This window comes from Scedosporium apiospermum, assembly GCF_000732125.1.
Source record: "Scedosporium apiospermum strain IHEM 14462 chromosome Unknown SEQ_SAPIO_0100, whole genome shotgun sequence".
Taxonomy (NCBI): Eukaryota; Fungi; Ascomycota; class Sordariomycetes; order Microascales; family Microascaceae; genus Scedosporium; species Scedosporium apiospermum.
In genome coordinates, this window is record NW_015971801.1 from 119,407 (window position 1) to 143,124 (window position 23,718).

The following is a 23,718-nucleotide window of genomic DNA, read 5'->3' on the forward strand; positions in this document are numbered from 1 at the left end:
CATCTCTCACTAGCGAGCTATGCAGCAGCTTGCTAAGGGATCAATATATCTAATCGTCGAATACACAGTAACTGTTTCTACTACTTTTAGTCCTCGCTTAGGCAGGCTAGAAGACAAGCCATAGTCCATCCTTTTCTATATATTCGCTGGCGGAATATTCATCCTTGCAATCAAACCGCTGACGAGGATCAAAATCGGGGATTGCCCCTCGGGAGTGAGGGAGCGGCGTGGCATATGGAGGAGCCCTGCTCGCCCAGTCTGTTGGCGGGGGGTTCTATGAACAACCAAACTAGGTGACAATGACGCCGGAAGTGATACGGACAGGCTGATTAGAGGGGAATTTCGCTGACGACAGTCTCTCGATGTGCTAAATGCCAGGGCCTTCACCCCTAAGAAACCCATTCACCATTCTGTGGCCCGAGTTCTCGGCTCGAGTCTGAGAATAAGATGGTGTGCAAAGTAACGACTCCGACGATAGGGAAAGCACAGGTTATCGGCTCAATCCTTGCATCACAACAGAGTTTCTCTTCATCGTGTTTTTGGATACTCTCTAATGATGTCGAGAATCACGATAGCCGAACACCCCAGACACCACGACCAGCGCCCACCCCAAGCCACTCCCCAGAGTCATGTCCAGGCAGCCGGGGGACCCATCCCAGGTTCCCAACCTCATAATCGCATTGCCAACTGGCTGTAGGATTCCGGTGGTTCTCTTGCTGGCCACTTCCGTTGATTGCGGACGGAGGAGCCGAGTTCATCAGATCCCAGATGAGAACTTGGCAGTCGTCCGCTCCGGAAGCCAACATTCCCCGTCGGTGAGGGGACCACTCCACACAGTTTACAGACCCGCCATGGCCGCGAAGTTCGAGGAGGGCCTGGCCAGGCTGCCGTACGTCAAGAATGCGGATAACATTTGAATCCTGAGCGAAGGTGGCAAGCAGATTTTGATCATGGGGCGAAGTTGCCAGCCGAAGGAGAGGAGGAGGGTTTGACATTGTCTGCTGTGCAAGGGTAGGGCTAATTCTACCACCATTGGAGTCTTGAAGCAAGGAGAAACCCGAGTTAGCAAATCATTTTCCTCAGAACTCAGGCAGGTAGGTGGAAGAAAGAGAAAGAGAGGGGGGAAGGGAGGGTGCTAAGGGAGACTGAGAATGACATACCTCGCTCATCCTTGCCGGTAGGTTCATAGATGATGGTGCTGTGCTCCAGACTACGCAAATCAAACATGCGAACGCTACCATCTTGGCCACAGCTCACGAACATGTCGACACTGTTGGCGCAAAAGCGTACGTCGTACACCTCCTTGTCGTGGGCGATAAGCTGCGTCTTCGCAGTAAGTGAAGGAATGTCCCAGATTGTGCACGTCGTATCAATGCTGCTCGTTATGATCAGACTTGGGGAGATTGTATTCCAGTCAAGAGACGTCAGTGGTGCAGTGTGGTCGGGCGTCTTCGAATTGGAAAGGAGAGCAAGTGGGGTGAGCTTGGTAGCCGGTGTGTCTCTCATAGGCTGGGTGATGGTATTGCTGCCATGGGGGATGAGAGGGTCTGAGGGCAATGACCAGAGTCGAAGATGGTCCCCGGATGTCGCAAGAAGATCGGTTGCCTGCTTCTGGCTAGACGGAGGCTCCCATAAGAGTCGGGTAACTGGGTATGAATGGGTCGCCTCGGCAATTTTTGTAAAGTCTAAACACTTTGTCGAGCCACCAGGAGCGAGGACGCTCGGCGATGCGGGAACGATCTGGGTATCAAGGATTTGAATCTGTAGAATCAATGGATGCGGAGATTAGTACCGAGGCCTAGTAAGGCGAGCAGTAGAGGCAGAGGTAGAGGAAGGAAAGGTAGTGATTCAAAGAAAAGCGGATTGCTTTGGGAGGTGGGGGATGCGCGAGGTGCAAATGACCCCGCAGAACCAACGTACGAAGTTATGGCCATCTTCGAGATAGCTAGCAATAGCAACCTTGCCAGCAGAATTTCCGTGAGTTTGCCATTTGCACCAGTCGAAAGCGTAGAGCGCCCAGGGCGCAAGATAGTTGCTCGGAGTCGGCTGGGCATTTGCAAATTCATAAGCAATCGACCCGGGCACTCCATCAGACATGGTCGAGTCGGCGCGAGGCCGGATATCAGCGAGGCCTAACGGAGTATTGGACAAGGTCCTCTGCGAAGGCGGAGCGTATTTGTTTGGGTCGGTAGGAGAGATGTATTGAGAGGAGCCTGGCACCCCGCCTCCAGGCGAGGTCGGCGTGTAAGGTGCGTATGATGAGGGCGTCGCATTGTCGTAGGCGGCGGCGGCTGGACTCGAGCGCGAGTAGCCGTGTGTGGCGACACCTAGAGTAGATGGCTTCGCCTGCGACTGGTAGGTGGGTAGTTGGGGATTCATCGAGCCTTGGTAATTGGTGTTGAGACTGGGAGCGGCGGAGGTGGAGGGGGAGGCTGCAGGTCTCTGGCCTAGGCCACCCGGCTGAAGGATATTGGGCACCGAAATGGACGGGGAGTATTGATGCGCAGAGGAGCTGGCAGGGCCAGGCGGGTGGTCAAGCTTGATGTGTCCGGCCGGGTTGGAGGAGTTGGAATAGTCGCGAGGTGATAATTGACCATGCTCGTTCATACCTGACAGATGAAGTTCGTCATGTTGTGAGCTGTATGTGCCAGTTCTTCGCGGTGCTGAGGGGAATTGCTGTGATTGGTTCATTGTGGCGCCGGACATGATTCAGTGGAAAAGAGACTTGGGACTAAACTACTCCGTAGAGGGGAAAATGCAAGGGAGATTCGAGTGTAGTCGCAGCCCCGTGCGGACGCGGGAGAGTCGAAGGATTGGCCAAGGCTCCTTTGCTGTGGCTTAGGGGCTGGCATGGGCCGAGGGCAGCGCGGCTCTGTGGAGATGGAAATGCTCAAAGAGAGCGAGGGGGGTGAATGAACAAAGAAAAAGACAATGAACAAAAACAAGGAGGGGAATTTGGTTCCTGTCGAGGGGCGATGAATGAATGCAATGGTTCGTTGCGTGTTGCGGGCACAGCACAGTGAGTAGTTTGTTTGATAGGTCCCAAACCGCTGTTGAGACACCAAGCCAGCAGTGGACCTTGCGAAGTACAAGTCCCAGTTTGAACTCTCTCTCCAGTGCTCCTAACCACCACCTAGCAGATGTGGGAAGCCGCCATTGTTGCTTCACGGCCGGCCGCACTGGATTTTATTCTCAATTTTTTTGGGCTTTAAGAGGAGACTGTCGATAGGCTTGGACCACATGCGCTGAAGCCGACGCAAAAGGACGATGCCGACGAGGGCGTTCTGAAAGAGTGGGATGGAGCGCTGTGAGAATACTAGACAGTTGCTTTGTACTTCGTATTGAGTTGGTGGAACTCATCAGACTGAGCCACTAAATACGACGGGGAAGAATGGAAAGGGAGCATCAACTGGCAAACAGGAGATGAAAGAGCACACCTGGCCAAATGCAACCTATTTGCCTACTTACTAGGACACGTCTTTGATAGATGCCAAGGCGCCCGTACAACCTTCCGAGCGAGGATTGGAGAAAAGATCACGAGGATCCAGCGATAGGCACCATCCCTAGACTGCAGAACATAACCTCCCTCAGGCATAACAGCCAGGTTAGATCAATGGGGTTGTTTACTTCATCTTCCCACTACTGTTTATACATATATTATATCCTCGTTTTCCGCTTCAAGAGATATCGCGGCCTTGCTCTTTATTTTCGGCGGATTAGGAGGCTTAACATAATCGATACCAACAATCGAGAAGCATCAACGGACAATTGGCCTGGGGCTGGTACAGATGGTGGTTGATTGCTACACAGGTACGAAGTATAGGGCTGTAAAATCGGCGGTCGATACAATGATAGGCACCCAGTTAAGGTACAAAGTACTTAGTACAGTACATTGAGCACATGCCAGGAGCTCGTGAGCTTCAGATCCAAACTGGAACGTCGAACCGTCATCATTGATGGCGGGCTCTATCAACTGAGCTCCCATTTCCAGAAGCATGCTGGTCGCCATTTTCCAATTCTCTGTTTGAGTCCTATCATCCTTCCTGCCATGAGTTCTTCAAGTTCTATTATGCTCTCTCCAGTGTGTTGTCAAGCCGATCCTTGAAATTCAGCAGACCATTCAACCATCAGGTTCAACACAGCTTGTACAACTTCCCGGCGACTGCCATAAGATTTTCGAAGCAGATTAGGTGGATAGCGTGGATACATTGAAGCGCAATCCCAACATGGCCCCTTTATCGCCCACATTCCTAGACCGATTATCCCTATCGCGAAGAGGCCCTCTACTACCCACCCATGCTTCTCGGAGCGACCGATCGAATAGCGAATACGATCTCGATGAACTTGAACCTCGACCAACGGATGGCCTCCTAGCCAGCGAGTCCCCAGAGCTTATCCATAGGCGAAAGCCTCGCCGCAGCTCTGGCGAAAGAATCCCTGCGTCCTCTCCAGGCGATGCTGATACCGAGGAGTCTCCACGGCCCTTTCGCCCCCTGTTTGCAGGTCCACCTCCTCCGATCGCGACATCTGTTCTCCTAACGAAGGATCAAAAACGGCATGGACGCCCCGGAGGTCCGACAGCTAGTCAACACCCACAGACACCTCCCAGGAACATCGCGACCAGCCTCCTCAACATTGGCAGCGTATTATTCGATGGTCGAGATAGGCATGCCGAGGCGCCCGTCACCTCCGTCCCAGATTCTGTGTGGCAGAACTTGCGTCGCCGTGAACGAGCCGTAGAAGAGGACCTACAGAAAACGCTAGATATGCAAGCAGAAGCTCTTTCAAGGAGTTCGAGGGCTCGGTCCATGAATCCAGGGGTTAATGACATCGATGCGTTTAGCGATGGCGGGAGCAGCACTCCAACGGGAACATTTTATTCCACAGCATCGTCCAAGTCTAGGATGGCGCGATCACTCAACCCCCCCACACAATCAACACCAGATGGTAATGTCATCCCCGTCAGACAGCCCCCTAGGTCAAGACGTGTAGGTATACGTACGGCGCGGCAGTCGCTTTTACGATCCATGATCGCGTTAGGAGATCTCAAAGTTGAAGAAGATGCCCGCGTGACCGCGGCGGTATCGCACCGGAAGACGGCGCTTGCACGCCTGCGCAAACTAGCGGCGAGGCAGCAGACAATTACCACGGAACTCCAGGGTCTGGAGGATGACGAGGAAGAACCACTGGGCAAGGAGCTAAAGGATCTCGAATCTCAACGTTCCTTACTAAGTATAGAAATCAAGGAGCTCGAAGAACGACTAGTGGGACTTCGCAATAGGCGGAGGTGGGTCGATGGCAGGATTGATGATGTTCGGAACCGCCGCGAGGCCGGATTGAGCGGCTATAAAGGTGCGCTGCGCGAAGTGGAATCGGACGTTGCGTTACTCCTGAGACGACCACCAGTGGCGCCTCTGGATCGAGATCTTTGGCCGAGGCTGCCCGGTCCACCCGGCGCAGGAAACCAGCAGGTATCATCTCCGGGTGGCGAGGAGTTCTTGCGTCTCATACCTGAGCGCCGCACACTAGACATGGCAAGGTCATGGTGGGAGACGGAGATTCAAATATTAGAGGATCGGCGGAAGCAAGTGGATCGCGAGCGAAAGGCGCTAGAAAGTGGTGAGCGCATGTGGAACGATGTCATCGAGATGGTCACCAAGTACGAGTCAAACCTCCAGGCTCTAGTTAAGGGGAACGCGGGTAGCAAAGGCAAGGAGAATGCGCCCAGTGGAGCGGAGATAGCGACCCAGCTCTTGGCCCAAATGGCAGGCGTTATAACAGGCCTAGAGTCCAGGCTCCAGACGGCGGAGGAGAAGCAGTGGAATCTGCTCATCGCTGCCATAGGAGCCGAGCTGGACGCATTTAAGGAGGCCGAGAGAGTTCTCCGCGAGACCGTAACCGCAGCCGACATCAGTGCCTCCCTTCAAGCGCCGCGCGAGCCAGACATCGACGCCCTCTCCTCCACGGGAACGGAGTCTCCAGTCTTCAAACCTAGTTTGGCTCGTGTCGATACGCACCGGGCAGAGGAGGAGAGCGATAACGAGGTCCCAGAAGACCTCCTTACATCTCCGGTGGAAGGACAGCAAGATACCCCGAGGGCCAGGTCACCAACGCGGCCGCCATCTGCGCCGCTATACCGGAGCGATAGTGAGAATTCCGTCCCGCCAGAATACTTAGAAGGTGCAAGGGCGTTAGATTGAAGTGTAGCCTTGAAGATATTAGTGTATATTAGCGACGGCTAGTCTTGAATGACGAGGGAACTCTTGAGGTCATCGTGTTTCACCAAACGTAAACCAATAAACATCATTTAGAGCGGCATAGTTGGAGCTTTGGGTAGCATTTCAATTTACTTGTAGGGCAGCGATAGATATGCGCTGGCAAAATAAACCGCCCCATTCGGCTAGTTCGTAACAACAACAACAACACCCATGGCAAGCAACACGACAAGGAAGGCATGTTCGAAGATAACTTGATTCTAAGAAATGATTTCCCAGCTCGTCTAAACAACATGCAGTTCAACTGAGGGAGAAAGTAGGGGCCGTCGCGAGCTTCAGGTAGGTAGAAGCCGAAGCCTCCAAAGCGGCTCGATATAAGGATATGTACAGCTCCAAGCATGGCGGGATTATCCGCTAAAACCCTCCCAAAACGCCGTTGTTTTCGGAACAAACAGTCCAGACCCGAGTTTAGAAGATGAATAGTCAGATACTACGTGAAGGCGGAAACAACCATATGGCATCGTCCATAGCCAGGGGTATTCTTGCATGATCCGGCTCGGTTGTCGTCGTTGTCCGTGGTGAGATCTTCATAACGCCTTTCCCATGTTGCGATAAACTACCCCAAAGTTCGTTTCAAAATCATCGTGTCCGCTCGAACCAGCCGCTCGAGGCTGCGACGGCGATGCCCTGGTCCATGACCCACTCGCCAACACCGAGGTATTTGTCGATCCACTTTGCCACTTCTTTATTCTCACCGGAAGCTTTATCCGTCTTGAAACTAGGCCTAGGGATCCCCGGGATCGGGAGACGGTGTTAGGGAAGAGTTCGGGGAGGCCGTCTCCAGTAGGGGGAAGCAGGACGGGTCACGTTGTACTCACGTTAAGCCGGTCGAGCGCTTCATGCCGGCGAGGAAAGCCGAAACTGCAGAGCCAAGCGTTAGATGTCAAGTTCAGCAAGGGCAACGGAATAAGGCGGCTAGCCTGGGAGTGGACTTACATAGCACGGCATCAAAGGCATAGTGGGTAAGGCGTCCAAGCTTCGAAAATAAGCCAAACGTCAGTATGTTGAGGAGCAGAAACTGGACAAAGCCATAAATTTTAGAACCGGAGCAAGCCAGATTCCAGGACACATGCGTAAAGGCATGGCAGACGAGAGTTAGAAAGCCGGGAGCCCTCGAGGTGACGCAATTCTCGAGGCTCGCGGTGCGAGGAAAGGGGAGAGGCGGTGAGGGCTAGATACATACCACCATGTTGACGGTAACGGAAGGACGTAGGTAGATATTTGTAGGGAAAGATGCCGGAAAGCGTAGTCTCGGGGGGTTGGTTGTGTTGTGTTCGCGAAGAGGACGAGATCAATGGGTGCGCTAAGTATGAGGCCTGTTCGAACGTTCACGTCGGCTCGGCTCTCGTACTTCGTAAGTCGTCGCGCGCAATTGGGACAAAGCGTCAGGAGACTTGGACCATGCGGAGGGGATCTTGGCTTAGTCATGACAGGACCCACTTCGCTCCTCCAATGTCCTCCGATGTCACGATGCAGTGAGCCGTGGTTTTCCTGGTGTCGCCGAATTTTATGGCTCATCGATTATTATTACCCCGCGATTGGATGGCGAGGTTACTTCCATTCTAGGCAGGCACCTGAGATTTGGGGAAGATGTGGAAGCTGGTTTGCTCAACTGCAGGCCTGGACAGTGTCTTCTGTTCGACATGGCGAGACCAAATAGTGCGACATGGCATTTCAAGAGAGCCCCGTCTTCGCGACGATAGATACCAAGATCTTTGCTGTGTACGAAGTAGTCAAATAGTTCTGCCTGAAGTCCAAGGACGGCCAAGGACGGCCCTGACCTCATCAGGCAATCTCGTGCATGTGGTGGAAGTTGCGACGATGACTGGACATTAATTGCTACAATTGATCAAGATGGATTCCAACGTCGCGTTTTATCTGACGATGCCTACTTTCTCGTACTACTGAGTCGACGTTTCTTCAGGCGATGTTCCTTGAGCGTCCTTTGCCGCAAATCGAGTGACCACACTTGAGTTCTCGTCATCTTAGAATTGAAATCAGCACACCAGGAAATCCATTTGCCATCATGGCTTACACGCCCAGTTCAATCGACTACTTTCGACTAGATACCGTGGGCAAAATTCGATGGCTCGCCTCTCTGGATCCTACGTTCCGCCACCCCAAGAACTTTCGCAGGACCGGCATCGTCGGTACCATTGGCCCCCGGACCAATTCTGTAGAGACGCTTCAGGCTCTCAGGGCTGCGGGCCTCAACGTGGTTCGTCTCAACTTCTCTCACGGTCACCATGAATTTCACAAGTCTGTCATCGACAATGTGCGAGAGCTTCAGAGGATAGAGGCAGGACGACCCTTGGCAATCGCTTTAGATACCAAGGGGCCCGAGATTAGGACGGGCGTGACAATCGGCGATGCAGATATCCCAATCTCTACCGGCAAGGTCTTGACTGTGACAACCGACGAAAAGTACAGTCACCGTTGCACCTCAGACTACATGTAAGTATTCAGCAAGATCGAATCTGCCCGTGAAACCTGTGGTTAGGCTGGGAAATTTCGGAACATTAGTTGAGTTGGCCTTCTAATCCTCTCTCCCCCAGTTATGTCGACTATCAAAATATTTCAAAAGTCATTGAACCTGGCCGCATCATCTTCATAGATGACGGTGCCCTTGCGCTCGAAGTCCTGGAGATTGTGGACGAGAAGACCCTTCGTGTTAGGACCCGGAATGGGGGCATTCTCAGCTCTCGGAAGGGTGTCAACCTTCCGAATACCGTCGTCGACCTACCAGCCTTATCAGAAAAGGATAAGGAGGATTTGCGTTTCGGCGTTGAGCAAAAAGTCGACATGATATTCGCCTCGTTTATACGCGGGGCAGACGACATCCACCAGATTAGGGACGCCCTCGGTGAAGAAGGGAAGCACATTCATATCATCGCCAAGATTGAAAACCGACAAGGATTAAACGCCTGCGAGGAAATCATTGCCGCAGCTGATGGAGTCATGGTCGCTCGTGGAGACTTGGGAATCGAAATCCCACATGGAGAGGTAATTCTATTCTCTATTTACAAGGCTAGAGGGTGTCTTGACGTAGGTGCTGACATCCAGAGTTTAGGTTTTTGTTGCACAGAAGAAAATCATCAGCCTATGCAATATAGCTGGGAAGCCTGTCATCTGTGCCACGCAGATGCTTGAATCAATGATCAAGAACCCAAGACCGACTAGAGCCGAAATCTCGGACGTGGGAAACGCCATTATTGATGGTGCTGACTGCGTGATGCTCTCCGGAGAAACGGCCAAGGGCGACTACCCCGTCGACGCGGTCCGAGAGATGCACGAGACCTGCCAAATCGCGGAGAACACCATCCAGTATGTGTTGCACTTTGAGGAGATGTGCAACTTGGTTAGGCGCCCTGTCAGCCCCGAGGAGTCTTCCGCAATGAACGCCGTCCGCACGTCACTGGATGTCAATGCCGGGGCCATTATCGTCTTGTCGGCGACCGGTGAGACGGCCCGACTTATTTCCAAGTATAGACCCAACTGTCCCATCCTGATGGTCACCAGAGACCCTCCCGCGTCGCGGTATAGCCACCTCAGCAGGGGTATCCTCCCGTTCATCTATCCGAATCCGTCCCTCAGCCCCATCGAAGACAAATGGAAGACCGATGCTGATTTGCGGATTAAGTGGGCCATCACGGAAGCTCAAAAAATGAATATCCTGTATGAGACCGACTCCGTGGTCGTTGTTCAAGGCTGGAGGCCCGGAGCAGGCAATACCAATATGGTCAGGATCTTGAGTCCAGAAGCGGAAGCGCTTGCCCTAGAGTCTGCATAGTGGACAGGGGATAAAAGGCATCCTATGAGCGCTGGGAACCGATGAAATTTCACGCCACTCTCATCCATCTGCCAGCATCGCATAGAAGGCCTTGGCCGTATATTCATCGCTACATTTGGCGATGAACAGGAATCCAACATTCTATGGCATGAATTCACTTATCATCCCTCATCATACTCCTATCCCAGCGTCGCCCGCGCACGTCGTTCAAGTTTGTAGCCTTCAATCTTCAATAATCCTGAGACATGCCCTTCCTCGTTCTCATCTCACGCTACCACCCTGCATGGACAGCTATATCGCCCAAGTTGTGCTTCAATCTCTAGTTGACGGGAAAGCTGTGCACCTTCAATGCCGCAAACCAGGTTTTCCTATGCTGGTCCTTGGTGTATTATATGACGGCAAACTAAGAATGGTTGCTACTGAACCTCGTGCCTGGCTATATTGATTTTCTTGGAGGCGGCTTTGCAAGGGCATAATGCCTGCCAGCCGTCTTTTCCGGTGCAGCACGAAGTACAAAGCATGGACAGCCAGGACAGGCGTTGCGCCCACTTGGATATTGCCTATATGAAGTGCTTGGAACACGCACTGAGCCGCAAGCAGACTACATCTATCCGGAATAATACCCGTCCTGGGGTACAGATCAGCATCAGGCACTGGTGCCTTCCTGAAGCTGGGCATGTAACAAGTAAAGGGAGATTCTAGAATGAACAGAGGGCGTTGGATAGAGTAATTGCAATGAGCCTGGTAGAGTGTGCATATCCGGCTCTTCAACCCCGGGAAGCGACATGATGGATGGCATCGATGGGGGGGAGCAGGGCGTGGGCACCCACCCTCTTATCATATTTTTTCATATCGACGCCAGATCATGTGGGCGGGAAGAGAAATCTAATGTAAGTGGATCTTTCATTTAGAATTCATTTATGGGTGTCAAGCCTTCGACGTTTCTTGGGTAGACAGACAGTCCGCCTTTATCCGGACGGCCGGCTGTTGGCTTATTTACCGGCAGACGGCCTTCCGATTATATAGGACGACTTCATTTAAGCAGGAATGCACCTGTAATACATGGCCATGCAGATTTCTATTGGTATTGATGATCCTCTTGGACTCTCGAGTTATGAACTCGTCGTCCTTGGCCCTCCGGGAAAGGGGAATGAGAGATTAACTTGGGATGGTTTTTAGTACGTTGGGAGGGGGACCACTCCCGGGACTTTTAAACCGCTGAATATCCTCTATTTTGTGCTGCTTCCATCTAACTGACTTCCTGCGTCGAAGAGATCCTTCCTATTATCTCCTGTTGCCGGCTACGTTCGTCGAGTTATCTATTACATTTCTCGAAGTTGGTGATAGCCAGTCCCGAGACAAAGCAGTCATTGAAAATGAAGTTCTGCCTTGCTTCTTTCCTCCTGGCCACGGCCGCCAGCGCCCATTGTAAGTAAAAATTAGGAACCCAGATATATAAAGGGCTTATCGTGAGACTCTATGGATCACTGATTGTCTCACCCGCAGACGTCTTCCCTTCTATTAGCTACGACGGACAGAAGACTCAAGATTGGGAATATGTGCGCAAAACCAACAACTTGTGAGTCTTAGTGATGCCACCACGGCCCAGATCAAGGCTACGAGGGTCAGGTTCTAACGTTTCCATATAGCCAGAGCAATGGTCCTGTCACCAACGTTCAGAGCCCTGAGATGACTGTATGTTTCCTCTCTGATCTCTAATTTATGATTCCTTCTTGCAGGAGGCATCTTGGGGATGTCAGTGCGTCTTGCTTTTAACTAACAGTCTTTCACTCTTCAAGTGCTACCAAACTACCATGAACGCCGCCACCACCAAGACCATGGCCGTCAAGGCCGGATCAACCGTCAACTTCAACGCCCGCGCCAGCATTTCCCACCCGGGCGCTCTCAACGTCTACATGGCCAAAGCCCCGGCCGGAACCTCCATCAACGACTTCGACGGAAAGGGCGCCGTATGGTTCAAGATTGCCCACGACGGTCCCAATATCTCCCCCGCCGGCCTCACCTGGCCCACTTCTGGTCTTCAATCCGTCCCTATTAAGCTTCCCTCGTGCCTCGAGGATGGCGAGTACCTACTCCGTATTGAGCACATTGCCCTGCACAGCGCGGGTAGCGCTGGTGGGGCTCAGCTTTATATCTCGTGTGCGCAGCTTAATGTTACCGGCGGTTCTGGGTCGATTAAGGCGCCGCAGATGCTTTCGTTCCCGGGATCGTATGTGCCGACGGACCCTGGTCTCATGATTAACATTTATTGTAAGTCAAGTCTGAATGCTCTGAGAGGATTTCTCTTATGAGCGTCTCCCGAGGCTCTGTTGATTGTGAATCCCGGACTTACTTGTCTTTAACAGACCCTGTTCCTACTACATACACTGCTCCCGGTGGCGGTGACGCGACCTGCTAAAAGAGACCTTGTGCGAAATGTGTATGATAACTGGATGGCTGGAGACATCGGAAATGGTCTGCGGAAATGTTTGGAGATGGTGAAAACTTGGAAGGGTGATATATCTGAAGAGCTAAGTTCCGCTCACTTGTTAGTGCATCCGGAAAGCCAAAACAACAAGTACCATGATTTTCAATTATGAGCCTTCACATAGAGACGTGGAATCCATTTACTCGTAATTTCTGGGTGACTTGTAAGCCTTTTTTTATTTATTTTTTTTTCTTTCAAGTCTTAGGGGAGCTATTGCGAGGCTGTTCTCGAATATCATGGGGTAGAGGGGGAAAAAAAAGGTAATATCCTTCCATAATTGCGCCTTCTTTCTTGAGAATGTGTAAATCTTGATGTGCGAGACGACAAAGGGACTGAGCTGCCCGAAGTGGGACTCCTGATCAATCCGGTCCGGGTCCGGAGCCAGAATTATCAAACTCGGGAATTGGACCACGGCCTGCTCTGGATTGCACACACACATCCCGGGAAGGGAGGTACTGATATTTGATGAACGCCGAACAATAAAAAAGGAAAGGTAGGGCTGGTGAGGGAGCAGCTCGAATTCTGCCGCAAACTAGAAGTTCGCTTCCCAGACAAGGGAAAGAATTAACTTAAAAAAGCGACTGGTAGGTAAAGGGGAAAAACAATGATGATCTCATGGTTTCTGCGCCGGTTTTCCCTCTGCTTCGTCCCTCAGCCTTTTTCGAGCCTCCATGAGTGCCTGGCCTAGGAGATTCAACCCCCATCTCGACCTTTCAGACGACGCATTCGCAGCGCCGAAACCAATACCCCAAATCTTGTCTCTCGGGCTCGCTTCAACAAGCTCTCTGTCCCCAGTTTCCAAGAGAGCAGCCTTCAATCTTCCCACAACCCTTGCCCCCTTGGGTAGAGGCACGTCTGCCCCAGAGAGAGATGGCAAATCCTCCGTTCCCTCGCCGTTTCCTCTCGTGAATCCCTCTTCAGTGACGGCGTGAGTGAACTTTGCCATGCTCGCCTCCGTTACGATCCGTAGCCTGTTCGCATTCCAAACCTCGTCCGAAAAACCCGTGACCTTACGGCCGAGGGAACGAGCGGCTCTAGGAGTGTTGGCTCGTAGAATCTCGTGCGCCGTTTCGACATCTTTGAAGAGTACGGCTTTTTTGTACATCATATAGCTTTACACCGGCCCTATCAGCGCTTCCGAGACTTTGCGTAGAGAGGACGGTCTAGAGGAAGTTACTTACTGCTCTGCTGTGGGATACACGATTGATTCATCGTCGGGGTCGGTAAACGGGCAGTAGTACCACTGCGAAAGGAACCCGTAATCCGCGTCGGTCTCTCGCCAGAAGAAGACGGACCTGTCTGTCACGAGGGACGATTTCCCGCTTGGGAGCTTGGTTTTCTTCCCCATTCCGGCGTTTGCTCGATGGAAGGCTTCGTGAGTTTCTTTGTGAAGAATAATGTTGGGATGGTTTCTCTTGGAGGCGTGGAGTGATGGACAACTGGCTTTATAAAACGAAATTATCAAATAAACCTCGAGTTTGGTTGGCGACGAGAACCTCCTCTCGTGACGTAGCCTAGTTCGTCCCTCACTGTCCGGATGACTCTATCGCGCTCGAATAACTTAAATAACTTGAATGCCGATGACTCAAAAAACAAATCGGTCGATTTGGGAAAAAAATGGGCGAAGTCAGATAGTCCCTTCATAAACAATTCAAGGGACAGAAATGGAGTAGGTTTGAAGTGCATTTCCGACTCTATCAATTGGTGTTCATGTTGTTCCTTCCCTGTCCCTACTTCCCTGCGCCACGCTCGTGATAGCTGAGGGACAGGGAAGGAACGACACAAACACGACTTGCTCCAGCATAAGTTACTTGTGATCGTGTCTCGTTGGAACTTGCAACTTGCAGCCTGGAATCAGCACAGCCTCACAGCCTGCCGCCCGACGAGAAATGGTTCGTCGAGAACCTATGCTTGTTGGCTCTGAAGCCGCCTTATTTCCAGCAATGGAGAATAACGTTCTCTCCCCGCCGAGCTAAAATCCATTGGGCTCATTGAGTTAGAACAAGTTCGAGAATGCAGACCCAGCTGTCCGATCTCGTTCGCGACTCAAAGCTTGAAATCCAGTCCTCTGGTGATCATGTCATTCAGATCGACTATGTCTCGAACCCACGCATGGGACAGCGGCGCACTCGGGTCGAGCAGCATTGGCAATTGAAAGCTGAGCTCGGAAGGGGAGGGTATGGCGTTGTGTGGCTTGAGGAATGCACTTCCGGGTTGGGGTCTGGCCAAGTCCGTGCCGTGAAGGAACTGCGAAAGGGCCCGTCGGTTTCGTCCCTTCCGCCGAACTACTACTACAGGGAGCTTGAAGCGATCGCCAAGTTTTCCCAGAAGCGCGTAGGACATACGCATTTGCCCTAGAGGTGTTCATAACGAAACCGCCTAACTAGACATGATAGTATCGAGACTTCTTCGTTACGTCTTACGGCTGGTACGAGACTGATAGGGCCGTCTTCATCACTATGGGGTATCTCCCAGATGGCGACTTACAGCGCTATCTCGAATCTCCGCTGCCTACGAACGAGGCGCGCGATATCACTCGACAGTTGCTCGAAGGCTTAGTGTTCATGCACGAAAATCAGTTCGCCCACCGGGATCTCAAACCGGGAGTAAGTAACAGTTTCTAGCTTATAGTAGTTTCATTGGCGTATAACTACGACGTATAAAGAATATTCTCGTGCTGAAGAAAGGTCCGGACTGGTGGATTAAGATCTCGGACTTCGGTATCAGCAAGAGAATTGAATCTACGGCTCTCCGGACGCATATTGGCACCGAGCCTTACATGGCCCCGGAGATAAAGCGGATATTTCCAATGGACGACGGGGCCGATGCTGACACGGATACCTTCACCTTGGCGGTGGATATATGGTCCGTAGGTGTCATCGCCTTCCGGATGGTGACAGGTCGGCTTCCTTTCCCCGACCCACGGCAGCTATTCAACTATGTTGTTAAATGCTCTTCTTTTCCGGCTATGGGGTTGGAACCTGCTGACTGCGCGGACTTTGTGCAAAAGACGATGGCAGCATCCCCGCATCTTCGACCGACCTCCCAACAGGCACTTGAGCATCAATGGCTCATGACTCGACTGTCCGAATCTAACCCGAACCTACACACCAGCAACGTCGGAGAGCAGAGCCTAGATTTCTCATTTTTACCGTCCGCCCAGTGGAGCACAAATGAGAGGGAAACAGCCGGTCCCTCAGCTAGGAGTATCACTGCTGTTCCCGACACCCAGCCGGTCCCGCCTACCGAGAATGAAATGGCCGTCGACGTAGGAAGCCACTTTCCGTTCCCGCCCCCTCCGCCTTTTTCTCCAGACTCGCCCGATAAGTCTAGAGATGCTCCTCGCAATATGGCCCCCCATTTCTGGAGTGTTATGGGTCATAGCGGTTCTGTGAACACGATTGCCTTCTCGAGTGACTCGGAGCTTCTGGTGTCTGGGTCCTATGGCCGCACTCTAAAGATCTGGGATGCCGCCACAGGTCGCGAGGTCAAACGGATTATCGCCTATGACTCTTTAGTTACCTTCGTTGCCTTCTCGAATGATTCGCGGCTCGTGGTTTCGGCATCAGATGACGGCGCTATTAAGATATGGGATGTCGTCAGAGGCCGTATCGCCAGCTCGCTTACGGGTCGCGGCAGATTCACCGTCGGCTCTGCGGCCTTCTCTGGCCATTCGAAGCTCGTGGCTTTGGGGTTATCCGACGGCGTTATCAGGATCTGGGATGTCGCCGCAGGCCGTGAGGTCCGCACTCTGAGGGGCCATCTCAGTTCGGTTGCTTCAGTAGCATTCTCGGGAAACTCTGAACTCGTGGCTTCGGGGTCTTTCGATTGCACTGTCAAGATCTGGTATGCTTCTACAGGCTATGTAATCCACACGCTCGAGCATGAAGAGTGGGTTAGATCCGTGGTCTTCTCGAGCGATTCGAAGCTTGTGGCATCCAGCTCAGCCGACGAGACTATCAGGATTTGGGCTGTTGATACAGGTCAGCTAGTCTACACGTTTGGGGAAGGCCCTCACATTCCCAACTACGGGTGGATTATGCAAACCTCGAACCTCGTCGCCTTCTTGGACGACTCGAAGCTTGTAGCTCTATCCGTGAGCAGCTCCGTCAAGATCTGGGAAGTCTCAACGCAGCGCCTGGTGCGGACACTCGAGGTTGGGTTGGTTTGTGCCACAGCCTTTTCCAACGACTCAAACCTTGTAGCGGCAGGGTATGCCGATGGTATGCTTAGAGTAGTCAAGGTGACGACAAAGGCCTAGACCTCTGCCGTTAATACACTTAGTTTTATACGAATCTTTCGTGCTATCCTCCTTTTCGTTGATCCTTAATCGAGGGATCCCTAAATTTGCTTTGACTCGTATCCTTGGCGTGGAAATTGAGGAAGATGGGTTGGTGGAAAAAGAGAAGGGGGGGGGGGGGAAGTAAAAAGCTCCCCCCGGGCGTCGAACTTCGACGATTCCGAGGCTACGAAAAACCGCAGTTTTTACTGACAACCATTGAGCAGTTTGGGAAAGCCATCCCCCAGTGCACCCTGCAATGCTGCTCGGCTGGAAACCTGGGGGCTTGGGGGGGTATATAAAGCTTTCGTGGGCGACTGGCGACGAGGCTTGTAGCTGGGGAAGGGGAAGGGGAAGGGGAGAGGGGAGAGGGGAGAGGGGAGAGGGGAGAGGGGAGGGAGGGAGTTCCTTCCCTTGATTATCCAGAGGTTGCCTCTTGTGTCCTGTTGCTTCGATTCCGCAAGAAGGATTCGGAGATCTACGAGGACGGATAGCGACTCCCGTGCTTACTCTAGGAGAATCGCAGCAACGGCTACCGGCACCAGGATGCTAGTTGGGCTCCCTTACTGACTGGAGGAAATAGCTATTAGTGTTGGCTAATCTCAAAATTATGGATCTTGTATCAGCAATACTCGTCCAGGCTTCCCCCAAGGAAGAAGAGTTCGAAGAGGAGGGTAGTTCTGTCCTCCGCGATGACCTGCCTGACCGTGCATCTGAAAACGGATCCCGCCGAGCTGTTCACGGGCCGGACCTCACGCCGGGTCATTCGGAGAATTTGGAATTTGGTCACCGAAACATGAGACGAGGCGGCCGAAGAGTAGGCCGAGAGCTGTCGGTGACAATATGCAACTATCGCTGTTTTTGGACTCTTGCTTGGCCGCCAGGAAAGAAGCCACGATGAATGGGAACAGAACGAGGCACCCAATAGGGCAGCGGTGGGAGGCAGTCGGCACCAATGGATTGTATGGGTGCCCGAACCGCCCTGTGCAGGAACTTTGGAGGAGATCAACGGTTGTTCTACTTGCGCCCAAACAGGCGTGACACCGGAGAGGCGCACATCAGATCAGAAGTTGTGGTATCGCCTCTTCTGGCCAACAACGTGCATACATTTTTAGTCTTATTTTTCTTTCTCTTTTTCATCTTGAGTTTATTTTCGTTTGGTGCTTCGAGGCTCTCATATTCGCTTTCCCCTTGAATTTATCGTACGAAACACAACCATTTACTCACCACATCCCTGGCTTGTCCCAGATGAGACCTTGATTGTCAATATATTCCTTGATTTGCCAGCACAAGTAATCTGCATGGATCTTGGCCGTTCGGCCGCTTAAGTGCTGGCTTTGGGGTCAATGAATCCTGCAGACGACTCTAACGACTAATGCGTGCTAGTCCAGTCCACGCTCCAGCCAAGAATGACTCTCGTCCCTCGTGCTTGGGATACCGATGGATTGTAATGCCGTATGTTGGATCCCACGTCGACGAACCAGACGGACGCCCATCGCAGACCACTAGCAGCATGCTTGCGTTTCCATGCATCTGCCTGCTTCTGCAACAGCCAATCTACGGATTCGAGCTGCTCGCGGCATGACGGATATCCTAGGAAATGCTCACTCCCGAGAAGCATTCGGGTAGAAGAAGTTGGCCAAAAAGAGGATTCTATCGAGACATCAGGGACTAAACCCGAAATATCCCCCCGTCGCTTATCCCATCTTCCATCTTCCAGGTCCGTTGAGTCTGTCCATCCATGTGTCCATCGCAGCGTATCCTCCTTGTTTGTGTGTCTGAGCTTCTGCCAGTCTGATGTGTTTCGACGTCCCATTACCACGTCACTCTGCGTTGCCAATTTTCCTCCCCTTCTCTCTCTTATTTATCTGGGCAGAGTGAAAGCGGAGCAATTTTGCAAGAAAGACACCGATCCAAGAGCCAGGATGAACCAGTCGCAGCGAGCCAATGCATCCTCCTGCATGACTACGAAGTAGACGTCCTGTTCCGCTGCTGGCATTGGCACAGTTGGCGGCATTCGTGGATTGCTGGCGAATCTTTCGCCAAGTGAGGCGACAAACTTGAACACTATGGGCAACAAGTGTCCCGTTCATTCTCCGCCTTGTGCTCCACGCTGCCACCACACCTGCACTTGTTCTTGATTCGCATCAGATCCATTTCCAAATTTCCATTTCCGTTTCTTGTCGAGGTGGCACGTGTTTCGTGAGGGCTTTCTCTTCCATCGACACTCTATCGCACAGGAAGCGAGCCGAAATTTATCGGATGGGAGAGTGATGGCCAATCTCATCCTAAGTTCAGTTCAGAATCGAGGCACATCGACAACGAGACGAGAACAAGACATCCGACAGAAACACTCTGAGACAGGGTTCGTCCTAGGCTCATAAGACGAAGAAGTTTGGTTGTCACCGCCGTCATATCCCCCAACCCCCAGGCCAGACAGAACCTAGCGCTGCTACCGATCTACTTACTGCACTACTAAAATACGTGCATGCATGGCAGAGTCATAGCTGGAGTACTATTACAACATAGTGTTACAAGAGAAAGAAGCCATCGTACTCGACAGACGCCCCCGGAAATTTTGTCGAATCTGGTTTCTCACGCTCCTCTGTTGGCGACAACACCCCCCTTGCTTTTCGGGCAGGGATTGGAAAACTAGCCTTTCCAGCCCAGGCTGACTTACATTAAAATATGCCGAGATCCTAATCCTGGGCTTGACACTGATCTTTACGCTTTTTTTTTTTTCTCACCTTCCTTCTGGGAACCACGACAATCACCAACCAAAGTGTTATGCGATCTGCTACTCGGGCGCCCCGCTAGAACTCCAAATCTAGCCATTTTCCACAGGTCTTCTCTCTCTCTCCCAGCTCGACCCGAAGAAGACATGTTCCATGGCTCTGTGGGAGGCTGGCGGGGGATTCTCTCCAGCACCCGCTGATGAGATCTATATCCCTCACGATACTCCCTACTATGTCGGCGGCAAACGTCGGGTGAGCCACAGCGATGGATCAGATTTTGACCCCGACTGGCCTCCGATCAACAAGCGTCCAAAGATTGTCGGGCCTGTCGGCGTCTCGCACAAACTCATTGATCCGTCGCCGTCTTCAATTGATTCCCTACCCTTCCGAGAGGTCGCCTTCTTCGTCCGGGCATGCCATTCTGCTCCACTCCTCGATCCCAGCTCTGATCGGGAGTTTGATACTCCCGAACCCGAACCGGCTCCTGTCCTGTTATCTATCCCCTTGCCTGTGCCCGAGATCGAGAAAGTACGGAAGGTAGAACCCGATTTTGATTATGCCTCTGATTGCGCCCCCGGCTCAGGCCCATCCAAGCCTGTAGTCGTCGTCGGAGGAACTGGGGGTTGTTCTATGGAGCGAACCGCCTCCGGACTTTCCATTTCACCCGCTGCGACCTGCGTTTCTGTCACCGACGCAGACGACCCCAATCTCTTCGAAGACCTCGAAGCTGCCCGCCTGGTCAGGGAGCACCTTGACAGCTTCGGCCGCCGCTCCCGCAACACCCAGCACGAACGCATCCTGCGCACCCTCATAAACCCCAAGAACAGGGAGGCCGAGTTCCCCATCGACAACGCCGCCCTCGAGAGCATATTCTCCGCCGCGAACGAGATATTCTTCTTCTCTCGGCTCTCGCAGCGCGTGACGTGGGATTGGTCCCACGAGTCGGCGTCTCAGTATCAGAGCCAGGTCATAGGCACCACGGCGTTTAGGCGGTCGAAATTGGGTGGCTACGAGACTCTCATAGTGCTGTCTAAGCCTATCCTCATGAGTGTGAATTTCAGCCGGCGCCTTCTGATTTCTACTTTCTTGCATGAGCTCATTCATAGCTACTTATTTATCGTCTGCGGGTTCAAGGCTCGTCATTGTGGTGGCCATACGGAGGGATTCCACCAGATCGCCGCCATGATTGATCATTGGGCTGGGCCGGAGCATCTGCGGTTACAGGAGATGGAAGCTGATTTGGAGAGCTATCGGGCTGCGGAGCCATCGCCATCCCCAGCTCCATCACCGCAACGTGTGGCACCACAGCAAGCTCCTCCTCCACAATCTCAACATCCGTCTCAACGGAACGATCACTATTCCGAAAGTCGACAGGGGGATGTGCGAGAGACTAGACATGTTCGCTACGGAAACGATAATGGCACACCTCAATGTGCCGTGCTGAGGCTGCAACCGCACCGCCTGCCGCAGGCACAGAGGGAGCAAGTTAAGCATCACCACCACCACCATCATCACCACTACCACCTCTATCACCACCCGTATCATTACTATCAGGTTCGCGAGGAACTTTCTCACAATGGTCGTCGTGATGGGGTATGGGAAGAATACATTGAAGACAGGTGGCATGGATGAGATCGACTGCATGGGGCCTAGATCTGGTCTTATCAGGGGCATTTCCTTTTTTCTCTCGAAGTTGTGGCCATGCTGGGACTGGGGGAGTATGCCTGCGAGGTGGATATGATGCCTGTCTTGCACATTGATGACCATCTCCTTTTTTCTTCTCTCTTTCTACTTGTTTCCTGGGTCCATTTCCGTTTCATGGCATTTGGCGTTTTTCCTTTTTTCTTTTCTTTTTTTTTTTTTTTTCCCTCTCTTCATATCTCTTTTATATACACCATACCCAATTTCCTTCCCGAGTACTTCCCACCCCCGGATTTCCTAAACCTGTTTCTCCCCCCTTCCGACCTTGATACGACCTACCACCACGATCACACACCCCGTTCCCAAACACCACCACACCGAAAAAGGATTTACCTTAAAAGTTATACCGTCACCGATTATAGTAATCCCCGCGTGTCAGGGGCCAAGGACGGGCAATTTCTGTTTCATCCGGTATATATATCTATGCATCATGGCGAGGCCGGACAGGAGTGAAGAGTTGGGTTCTTTTTTTCTATGTTGTTGTATCTTGCACAAATGGCTTGTTCTGTTCTGTAATTTGCTTTAGGGATGAGAATATCTGTATGCATTTTTTATCGGATTCAATAGATATCAATGATCATTTTCTACATAACTTTCATGGGACTGATTGGGATATGAGGATATATGAATGTGTTTCATTTGATCTATTCGTTACTCTTTTCTCGTCGTCATAGCTGTGCGTATATACTTGGCAGTCTATAAACATATGGTGATCTAGAATCTCACATTACTCCAAACAACATCGCGCCTTTTCTTTTTCCTTTGCTCAGTTTCATCAGATACCACCCTTTATATGCGTGGTCAAAGGGTCAACTCCCCTACTCCTCCGGCACATATACGCCATCCTTACACAACAACACGACATTCTTGAAGAACCTCCTCCACTCCAACGGATCTCCCTTAACCTTGATAAACCTCACATCCAAGAGCTCCAAATCCTCCGAGAACCTCTGCCTATCAATCTGAATCTCCCCATGCAAGTTCTGCCGCCGACTGTCTAGCGCCTTGACGCGGATGGTGGCGACGTTAACGTCCATCGCGCCAGACGACGAAGAAGAAGACGCCTCGGGGTTCATGCGCACGGGGGGCAAGGGTATGTTGAGCTGGTGGAGGGCGTCGGAGAGCATCTGGACGAGGAGGGCGGGGGGGATGTGGGAGAAGAAGCGGGTGAGGGCTTCGGCGGGGACGATGTCCCGGAAGCGGCGGGCTTGCTGGGTGAGGGTCATGGGGATGCCGGGTTGCTGGGAGAATTGGCTCATGGAGGGTTCCATGGCCAGGGTGTCGAGGAGGAGGGCACGGGAGGCGTTGTTGTGGGCGGTAGTCGTGGTGGACTGGAAGTCGTTGCGGGAGATGGGTTGGGTGGAGGATACGGCGACGGCGCCCATGGAGCGGAGGGCTGGCCTTTCCCAGTCCCAGGCCGTGTCGCTGATGGGTACTTCGGGCTGCGTTGACGACACTTGGGCGGGAGTGTCGATGTCCATGCTGCTGTCCTGCTGTTGGGACCTGGACTGGGTGGCGGGGGGCTGTTGGCTGAAATTGATGCGGAGATTCTCCAACATCTGTGTGGCGAGCTGCAGCGGGTCTAGTATGTGGCCGTCGGAGGTGAGGTGAGGGTTAGGGCGGGTATACCAGGGATGCTGGCGAATGCGCTGGAAGGTGAATCGACTTCGAGTATCGACGTTCATCATACCACGCAAGAGAGACATGGCATTGGCAGGAACTCGTTCCCACAAAGGATCGGAGCTGTGGCCCGCAGTCCGCTTGTACTCCTGGAATTCCCAGCTGTTGACCGAGGGTTCGTCCCAGGGCGTATTGCCCACAAGCAAGACGAACAGAATCACACCGCACGACCAGATATCGGCCAATTCTGGATCGTACTTGGACACGGTCGTGGAGCGTGCGTCACGCCTACATAGGAGGATCTCGGGGGCAATGTAAGGCGGGCTTCCGCAGAGAGTGGAGCTCATCTTTCTCTGGCCCTTGTGGGCAAACATGCAGGCGAGGCCGAAGTCTGCAATCTTCAAGCTTCCGCTCTCGGACATAAGGATGTTTTCCGGTTTAAGGTCCCTGTGGGCCACGCCTTTGGAGTGGATGAAACTGACGCCGCTCACGAGCTGGAGGAAGTAGACCTGGGCGATGTCCTCGGGCACGCCCACGTCGGCCTCGATCTTGTCGAAGAGATCGCCACCTTCGGCGAATTCCATGGCTATCCATTGCCAAGTGGCGTCGTCGCCCGAGGCGAACCATTCTATCACGTTTGGGTGCTGACCGACGTAGGAGTGTAGCGATATCTCCATCTTCAGCTGTTTCTCGGAGATTCGGCCTCTCTTGATGGCATATTCCTTGTGTATTAACTTGACAGCAAATACTGGGGTTGGTTGATCAAGGGGGACGGCTTTTTTTATCCTGATAGATGTTGGTGTAAGCTTGACGCATGCTCTCTCTTGATC

At 52.5% G+C, this 23,718-nt stretch overlaps 6 protein-coding genes and 3 pseudogenes across 6 annotated transcripts; 5 read left to right on the forward strand and 4 right to left on the reverse strand.

The window, feature by feature from the left end:
- Positions 1-566: 566 nt before the first annotated feature.
- Positions 567-2,691, reverse strand: SAPIO_CDS6090 (uncharacterized protein; the record flags this gene model as incomplete). The annotated part of the gene is made up of 3 exons (XM_016788279.1): positions 567-1,039; positions 1,161-1,761; positions 1,921-2,691. The coding sequence occupies 3 exons, from the start codon at positions 2,689-2,691 to the stop codon at positions 567-569; spliced, it is 1,845 nt and encodes a 614-aa protein (XP_016642036.1).
- Positions 2,692-4,226: 1,535 nt separating this feature from the next.
- On the forward strand, positions 4,227-6,200 carry SAPIO_CDS6091 (annotated as a pseudogene; the record flags this gene model as incomplete).
- Positions 6,201-6,854: 654 nt separating this feature from the next.
- On the reverse strand, positions 6,855-7,464 carry SAPIO_CDS6092 (uncharacterized protein; the record flags this gene model as incomplete). The annotated part of the gene is made up of 4 exons (XM_016788280.1): positions 6,855-6,999; positions 7,094-7,136; positions 7,212-7,293; positions 7,459-7,464. 4 exons carry the CDS (start codon positions 7,462-7,464, stop codon positions 6,855-6,857), a joined length of 276 nt encoding a protein of 91 aa, XP_016642037.1.
- An 837-nt stretch (positions 7,465-8,301) lies between these two features.
- Positions 8,302-10,065, forward strand: SAPIO_CDS6093 (Pyruvate kinase; the record flags this gene model as incomplete). The annotated part of the gene is made up of 3 exons (XM_016788281.1): positions 8,302-8,729; positions 8,831-9,278; positions 9,346-10,065. The coding sequence occupies 3 exons, from the start codon at positions 8,302-8,304 to the stop codon at positions 10,063-10,065; spliced, it is 1,596 nt and encodes a 531-aa protein (XP_016642038.1).
- A 1,376-nt stretch (positions 10,066-11,441) lies between these two features.
- SAPIO_CDS6094 (uncharacterized protein) lies at positions 11,442-12,484 on the forward strand (the record flags this gene model as incomplete). The annotated part of the gene is made up of 5 exons (XM_016788282.1): positions 11,442-11,493; positions 11,572-11,644; positions 11,715-11,760; positions 11,865-12,336; positions 12,432-12,484. 5 exons carry the CDS (start codon positions 11,442-11,444, stop codon positions 12,482-12,484), a joined length of 696 nt encoding a protein of 231 aa, XP_016642039.1.
- A 682-nt stretch (positions 12,485-13,166) lies between these two features.
- Positions 13,167-13,901, reverse strand: SAPIO_CDS6095 (uncharacterized protein; the record flags this gene model as incomplete). Its single annotated transcript, XM_016788283.1, has 2 exons — positions 13,167-13,665; positions 13,735-13,901. 2 exons carry the CDS (start codon positions 13,899-13,901, stop codon positions 13,167-13,169), a joined length of 666 nt encoding a protein of 221 aa, XP_016642040.1.
- A 665-nt stretch (positions 13,902-14,566) lies between these two features.
- SAPIO_CDS6096 (uncharacterized protein) lies at positions 14,567-16,814 on the forward strand (the record flags this gene model as incomplete). Its single annotated transcript, XM_016788284.1, has 3 exons — positions 14,567-14,887; positions 14,950-15,159; positions 15,219-16,814. 3 exons carry the CDS (start codon positions 14,567-14,569, stop codon positions 16,812-16,814), a joined length of 2,127 nt encoding a protein of 708 aa, XP_016642041.1.
- A 2,906-nt stretch (positions 16,815-19,720) lies between these two features.
- On the forward strand, positions 19,721-21,199 carry SAPIO_CDS6097 (annotated as a pseudogene; the record flags this gene model as incomplete).
- An 887-nt stretch (positions 21,200-22,086) lies between these two features.
- On the reverse strand, positions 22,087-23,565 carry SAPIO_CDS6098 (annotated as a pseudogene; the record flags this gene model as incomplete).
- Positions 23,566-23,718: the final 153 nt, after the last annotated feature.